The 8091-nt window shown below is 39.5% G+C and overlaps 1 protein-coding gene across 2 annotated transcripts in view; it reads left to right on the top strand.

The window, feature by feature from the left end:
* SCRN1 (secernin 1) overlaps window positions 1-7127 on the top strand; it is a 67394-nt gene extending 60267 nt beyond the window's left edge. For both annotated transcript variants that reach the window (XM_019535412.1, XM_019535419.1), the window contains exons 7-9: window positions 3883-4063; window positions 6359-6518; window positions 6820-7127. In XM_019535412.1, the coding sequence (XP_019390957.1) occupies window positions 3883-4063; window positions 6359-6517 (340 nt within the window). In that variant the 3' untranslated portion in view covers window position 6518; window positions 6820-7127. The remainder of the gene's footprint in view (window positions 1-3882; window positions 4064-6358; window positions 6519-6819) is intronic.
* The last annotated feature ends 964 nt before the right edge of the window (window positions 7128-8091 follow it).

Below are 8091 nucleotides of genomic sequence, written 5' to 3'. Positions count from 1 at the left end.
CAGTCACAGAAATGAATGGATCAAGAGATCTTTTATTTTTATTCCCCCACCACAATTCATACCCCAGGCATTGTCAACTATGCCTAAACCGTTCCTGACATCTTGGCCTATCTTGTCTTTTAAAACCTCTAACTACTAAGATTCAACAGGCTTCCTAGATGATCTGTTTAGTGATTTTAAGTAGTCTTAGAGTTTGAAAGTCTGCCCCATCTAACCTAAATTTAAATTGCTTTAAGTCCATTATTACTTGGCCTTATCACAAGTGGACGAGAAGTATTTATGCATCTGAAGATTTACCTCAACTCACTCCGTTATAGATGAAACAAACTCAGTTCTTTCAATGTTCCTTCACTGATCATCTTTTCTAGACCTCTGATCACTGTTGTCCTTTTCATCTTCACTTTCTACAACTGGGTCTTGAATTTGTTTCCTTGAAGTGCTGTGCCCCAAAGTGAACACAGTACTCCTCAACATTCCATAAAGTGAAAGGAAACCTAAAACTTTTCCCCCCGCACATTAAAATGCTTTAAATTTCTCTTAAATGTAGTTTGTTGAAGTGCTAAGTGGATACTTCCAGAATTGAAACACCAAATTGATACTTTGTTGATTTTTATTTATTTTTTTAAATTCAGCTTTATCCAAAATACACTGGATCAACCTGAAATTGCAGCTTTTGGAATGGGGGCAGTCGGTTCTGTTTGATTTGGGAGCTACACTATGCTTTGTCTCCTCCCTAACTTCTCCCTGCCTTCTGTGTTCTTGGGAGGCAACTGAATTCTTGGCTGTCTCAGTTGCTTCCAACTGGTAAAGAGAGTAGATGAAAGGATATGCAAGCCTATGCCTACTGTGCAGACCCAAAATAAGAACATATGTACTGTTACAAGTAGAACCTGTGATGTATGCAAGAGGAGCTGGTTAACCACAAGTGGCCATAGGTTTCTGTACTGTCATAACAAATCAATGGAGGGAAAATTTTAGATGAATAGCAGGCCCCATCTTTTAAATGTTTTTAATCACTGGAGTAACTGCTCAAAAGGAAAATCTTTGCTTTTATTGCTCAAAGCACTGGAGAATATTATTTATAGGTAAGGTGACCATATGTCCTGGATTGGCTAGGAAAATCCTGGATTTTGGAAGCCAGTACCAGCCAGCCAGTGAACATTAACACCCCCACCCCCACCCCCCGTTGTGGGCCACAATTGCTCTAAATTATTGATTTAGTGTAACTACTTAATTAATTGTTACTTCAGAGGTGTTAACAATAGGTCATTTAACAGGCCAGTGACTGCCTGGATCCTGCAGCAGCAGATTGAGGTGGAGGACAGTGTCCGAGATTTCACATTCTCCTATATAGTTCAATCTATGGACGAGTATCTTTTACTGTTTAAATACTTACGAAATCCAAGTCAGCTGTCCGCTGTATAGTTCAATCCACATGCAACTTCCAAGTTTTTTTTATGGTGACATTAAGAATGGCAGCTCTTTATATTGTGGCAAAGGAGGAGAATGCCAGAGTGCTTCTCCTAGGTGGCCAAAGGTCTTAATTATTAGATGACTCTGAACTGTCTTTTTCTACTTGTGTGTTTATACAGAGGTCCTTTGGTGCTGAAGGAAGTCCCAGCTATCTGGCAGGTTGAATTGTCATTGAACCCTGGGCAGGACACTGATATATGTTTTGCTTCTCTAAACTATCCCTTGGCCTTACCAGGGCTAAGTATTCTCCTATCTGCCTAACCTGGTTGTAAACAAAGACGCTCATGGAGATTCCTTCCCGCATCCAAGTAAATAAAATAAGACTTATACATAAGGCATTAGGGTTTAACTTGATGAGTAGCAATTCCAGGGAGATGTCTTCTTTTCTACAGTATCTGTAATCTAATGCAGAATAAACTCCAGTCTTTACTACAGACATGAAGTTACAAATATACAGCTCAACAGGCACATCTATACAAGATGCTAACTGCGCAGTAGCCTAATAACACTCTGCAGTAACATGCTGGGCAAAAACTGTGCTAATACACTACCGTGCAGTAGAAGTAGGCCGCTGCACAGTAGTGTGAGTTGCTGCACATTGATTTAGTTTTTGGTTATCCAAATATTAAACTTAATGCACAGGAACTATGGCACATTAATGAATGTGTAGGCACACCCAATAGTTACTGTACATGAACTTTCCACATGCATGCTCTTAACAAGCATTAAGCATGATGCGTCTTACCCTACTTACCTGCACTCCCCATTGTCCTGAGCCACTGACAGGAAGTATAATCTGTCTCAGTGTGCAAGGTGTTAACCACAGTGGAGTTCATAATGGACAATATCCTCTTTACAAACCTGCTAGCCTAATGGAACACCACCTTTGGTTTTACAGGGGCTAAAGGTTTAGTGGGCTTGCAGATGACTTGTTCCCCTACTAGTGGTTGTTCAGTGTTAAGGATGGAGCTGCTTTTGGGACAGGACAAGCTTGCACTGTCCTTGTTGCAAGCATAGAGGATTTTTCATGTTTATCTGGTTGTGAGAGAACAGGTGCAACAAGGCAAATTAAAGAAAACAACTCGCCTCTGCTTCCCGCGCCTTCTGTTCCCCACTAACACTTAACCTCCAAAAACTTCTCCCCCACCCCGAACTATAAAAGGCTTTTGATGCAGACTATGTGGCTTGCTCAGACACTATTCAAATCAGCTTCCTTTGGTGCAGAGCTTCGAGACAGTTATGGATACAGCAGCAGCAACAAATCTTTGGTTTGTTCAGTCATTGTTTACAAACTTGCTTTTTCATAAGTCTTGTGCCCTTCTCTCTGAAGTGAAAGTAACTGCAGTGGTGTATGTAGAATATTTGTGCTGAGTTCAAACCAGGAGATGTGATCTTAGAGTTAAATCTAGAGTTCTGTTCTGAGCTTATGCCTAATTCCAGGCTAAGATGGGAATTTGAGTATTGTCTTTGCAAGCATTGGTGTTCTTGTTTGTAGCCTGCTGTTCGATGTAAAATCTCCACAGATACTTAGTATGTTGTGTAATAACTTGTAATTACACAATAAATTGTGCTATAGAATGCTTTGGGAATTCATCCGCTTTCAGCTCATTGGTTTTTTATTTCAGAAAAATCAAGAACATGACTTCTAAGGCAGGGGAAAAGACTTTGACATATACTTGCTCCTGTGTGAGAGTAGAACTAGAAAAGTGATTCTAAACTTTGGCCTTGAGATGTGTAAGGGGATAAGCAGATAAGGTCATATTCAGGGTCCCTGTGCCTTTCTGGCTCCTCTGCAAGGAACTAAGTGCTGTAATAAATCAATTCATTTTGAAATGGGGGTCTTCTCATTTTGCAAAAGTTAAGGAGGGGTATCTTGAGTCTGACAAGGGGTGCCTTGAATCTAAAAATATTGAGAACCACTTAACTAGAAAGTGGTTTTGGATCGTGGGACTTGAGAATATTGGGTATCATAGATTGAGGGAGCAAACCATAGACTGGGGGAAGATTAACCATAGACTGAGGGAGCAAAGAAAAAAAGCAAAACAGGGGGTTGCTAAGAGGAACAAGACATTGGGATTTAAATTATGAACATGATGTTTACCAAAACTGTGCAGGGAAGGAAACTGATGGCTCTTTTTTTTACAAAACTGGGAAACTTCAATGAAGGGGAATGCAAAGGGCTGTAATGTAAAGCTTTGCAAGAAGTGGAGAACAGTTATTAAAAGCAAATAATTTTCTTTTTTCATAACATATATTCCTCTCCTGAAACTTATTTTTGGACCACTGACCTCAGTCCTCCACTGTAAAAACACATGTAGTAAACTAATGGTTCCACAAATCTGTCCATAGTAGCCTAGTTAAACTATGGATTGATATACAAAATGCTTGCAACAGTCTTATTTCTTTCAGGTCCATATTTAAGCCTTTCATTTTTGCTGATGATGTCAAACAAGTACCAAAGGTTCAGTCTCCGTCTCTTGGTGATGATGATCCTGCAAAAAAGATACCTCGATTCCAGGAAAAACCTGACCGCAGGCATGAATTGTACAAGGCACATGAATGGGCCCGTTCTGTAATTGAGACTGATGAGGTAAGGTCTCTAGGACTTAATGGTGAGGAATGAGAATTTCTCCATAAGTTTGTGACCTTGCGCTTCATTCGCTTTGGTAAAATCTGTGAAATCCTTTTTTACATAGCAATTTCTGCATGTAATTTAAAGGAAACATACATTCTAAAAAAGATTTCATAATATCACATCACTTAACTTGGAAAAATGTAAATATACATGGTATCTTTATTTTTAAGAAATGCTGGCTGCCAAAAATGATCCATCAGATGTTGGCAGACTGTTCATTATTCAAAGCCTAACACTGGCAAAATTTTAAGAATAAAAAGCTCTTTGTCTCTGCATAGCCTGTGGTAGAGATGGGATTGGTTTCTTGAGTGCTGTCTTAGCACTGTCAAAGTTTTGAGGGCATGAAAAGAAGCTGTCAGACTACCATACTTGTTGCTGAAAGAAAGACACAGTAAAACTTGTTTGCACAGCCATCAAATTATTCAATACGTATCATTGTATGCAGAGTCACTGTAACCAGTGTTGAAGAATTAATGGGACATCATGTTGTACAATAAGGTAGTAGTAAGAGTGTTGCAAGTCCAACTATACTGTACAGGCCAACTGCTATTCCAGCATCTCAAATTTAAGTTGTGGGTTTTGTGAGGTGGGGGGAGGGTGTGTGTGGAAAAGGGCATTTCTTTAAGATAAGACAGCTTATTCAAGTCTCACTTCAAATGTATGCATTCTTTCTTTTGGTGTGTAAGCCTAAAGAGTTTGTATAATCAGTCTTGTCCGAGCTGGTCATGTCCACCGGAGTTGGAAAGCAAAATGCCTATTGTTTTCAGGTACAAAGAGAGAGAAAAGATTTATTTTCGAGATTGGAACAGCTCTATCTATAGCAGCTCTAGAGATCTGACAGGGAGTTGTTTCCTTCAATCTTTCTTGCCAGTTCCAATTATTAACAGTAAATTAGCTTCCACAAAAAGACATGGTTGCCAAATAGAGTTGCTGGTCTCAAAGAAAACAATAAACATTTCATTCTGTTTAAAAATCTTCTAAGATCACAGCTGCTGATGCAGTAAGAGGCGTGTGGCATTGTTACAAAGCTGAGTGGGCTGAATGGTGCCCATGCTGTGAATTTGTACCATCCCAGGTTTAGAATTAACTTTCACCCTGAATTTCTAGTTTTTGTTTTCTTTTTCTTGGAGGATAAATACAGCATCTGTGTAAATGCATTTTTTCCATATTGTTACTCAACCTCAAAACCTGCACTAAACCAGTTATCTGGGAACAAGGTGTTATGGTGTTATGTACTTGTTGCCTCTGGCTCTGCTATTGTACCAGTAGCTAGGTATGGATGAGCCCAAGCAAAGCCAGGAAAATTGCAGACAAGCCAATCCATTCTGAATGCTGGAATAGTCATACAGATGTATTTCAGATGGACTCTGTGATTCATAGTGCAATGCCAAGCTCTGGGCAGGTGAGCAGGGCCTCAGTGCCTATGTTACACTTTCAGGCAGTCTTTATTGTTTCAGCTTAGTTCAGAAGATCTCCTCAGAGCAGGGAGAAAACTATGTTTAAAGAAGTGAGGTATAAAGCTGTTCCATAGATATTTTAAACTACTGGGGGTGGAGGGGGGAATGCCAAAATAGTAATCATCAATACAGCTCCAAGTAGTGAACTTTGCAGTAGTGACCAACTAGAGCAAGCAAGTCTGCAACTCCTTTCCCATTGTTCATAGTTCCCTATCACCAGATTATTGGCATATATTCTATCTTGGGTAAGAATTGTTCTATATGCTGTGGTACAAAAAAGTAGATTCTAAAACTTTAGAGCATGCTATCAAGATAACTTCTGAAGTAGGAATAAAAATTAATCGGACCGTGGTTTTAATTGGATGTCCAAGATGCTCTAAATCTTAGCAGACGTCACCATCTGCTTCTGGAGGTAGTGTGTGCAGCCCAGCTGAACCTTCAGTCACTACTAGTCCTACGCTTTTTCTTGGAATTAGAATTCTGTTTGTAGCTTTCAAAATAAATGAGGCTGCCTACAAGCAAAAATCATTTCCTTACCAAATCAGTCTGTTACAAAACCAGCACAAAGAATGCTAATGTCACTTGAGACGATTACTCTGAAAACTGGAGTAGGAGTGGTCCGCAAACAACTGGACAAAACAGATTTTTTTTATAGTAGACTTTCTGTCAGAGAACAGTGGAGAGGTAAACTTTGTAAAGTAACACTGTCTTCTAGCTGGTGTTAATCCTGATACTGGTGTATTGTTGATTGATTTTTAATAACTATTCAACTTGGCCATTTTATATCTTTCAGGATAAAGGGAAGAAGTTGATGAGGATCATGCTGGACCTTGAAAAACAAGGCCTAGAAGCAATGGAGGACATCCTTTCCAGTACAGAGGTTCTGGATCCCGCTGAAGTGGCGGACCTCTTCTATGACTGCGTTGATACAGAAATTAAGTTCTTCAAGTGAAGTAAGCGAACATCTTAATTCTTCCCTTTAGATCCTTGCATTGCCATAGAAGTAACCTATCTGCTTTATGTATAAATTAGAGGAATATAATAAATGACAGTGGGTCTGATTCTGGTCTCTCTCCCTCTGTCACCATTATAGTAACTTCTGGTTTACACAAGTCCTCATAACCTTTTTTTCTACTTGTGCCCCCTCTAAATGGATTTTCTCAAAGCATTTCCATTTATGTAATGTTGAAGCCTTAGTTTTCCATTTGATTGTTGCTCTGAATGGACTTTTAAATTGTTATAATCTCATTTCAGCCACAGTGGATGCCGTTAGCCTTTTCACAAGAAGACTGTAAAGTTCTTCAAGCCTTGAAGGATAATCTCTACATTGCTGAATTTGCAGGAAAAAAGCAACTTTCTAGAAAATGTTCCTTGATAGCTGTATCCAGTTAAATTGTTTTTCTTTGTCCAAACAAGTGGTGTTCCTATTTCTGTGCGTGTAGTGAAAGGAGATGGTCACTGATTGGTCCAATTACTGTATGCATGCTGGCTACTGTAGTACAGAATGTTCCAATATGTATGTTTGGGCAACAAATTAAAGCAAGGAATAACTTCAACCCAGAGTAACTTCCATATTGTCTTTTGAAAGCAAAACTTGCCAAGCGACCAAGATTTCACCGAAGTTTGAATGCCCAGCAATTCACCAAGCACAGTCTTACTTCACACTGGAAACTGAAGAGATGTTCAGGTGGAGGGGGAAATAGCAGCGCTAAAACCATTTTAAAGTGGGATACTGTTTGGATATGAACTTGCTTGTGCTAGCTTTCTTGATGTCTCCTTAGCCTTAGTGGAGGAACTTCAAGTTCGCACCTATATAGATGGGTTAAATATTGCCTTCTCCTCTTCAGAGCACAGAAAAAGTAATTGTTATGCTCCTGTATTTCACTGGGGTTTTTTGTTTTGTTTTTTTTTTTGGGGGGCGGGGGCAGGGAGGTGTTTCCTTCAAAATTTGCAGGATTATAACCTAGACGGAATCAAGTTGGGTACCTGGTACATTCATATAAATCAACTGATTGCAAGACCTCAATGACAGCTGCCACCTCAATGCAAAGATTCTAGTATAGTACATTTGTTTAATACTAGTTGATATTAAAGATACAGATAGGCATAAATAGTTTGAGCTTGGGCACCAATATGTTGGCTGGGGACTATACTGCCGAATGGGGAGACTCACAGTCTGACATTGCAGTTTTTAAATGTACACTGCTTCCATCTTAAATTGTCTCTCTTTTTGTTCTGAGTAATGAGTCACATTAGGTCCTTATAACTGAACTGATCCTTAATGTTGCAAGGCACAAGTTAGACACAAAGGGGAAGTTGGATTGTTGGCATTAGGAGGGCAAAGTGGTGAATACAAAGAGGTGTCTTGCAGTTCTTTGCTCATCTTTCCATTTCCATTTTTAGGAAGTTATGCTAGTGCAGTGTCAGCAGGGGAGCCCTGTTAGGTTTGACACAAGGACATTGCCAAAGTATTTCAGCAAGTTGAAATTAGCAATGTGAACAGAAAACAAAAAAAAACCCTGGTCC

Source organism: Crocodylus porosus, unplaced genomic scaffold (genome assembly GCF_001723895.1).
Source record: "Crocodylus porosus isolate Cpor-Errol unplaced genomic scaffold, CroPor_comp1, whole genome shotgun sequence".
Lineage (NCBI taxonomy): Eukaryota > Metazoa > Chordata > Crocodylia > Crocodylidae > Crocodylus > Crocodylus porosus.
The sequence above is the reverse complement of the archived record's forward strand: the minus strand, read 5'-3'. Positions and strand labels throughout refer to the sequence as shown.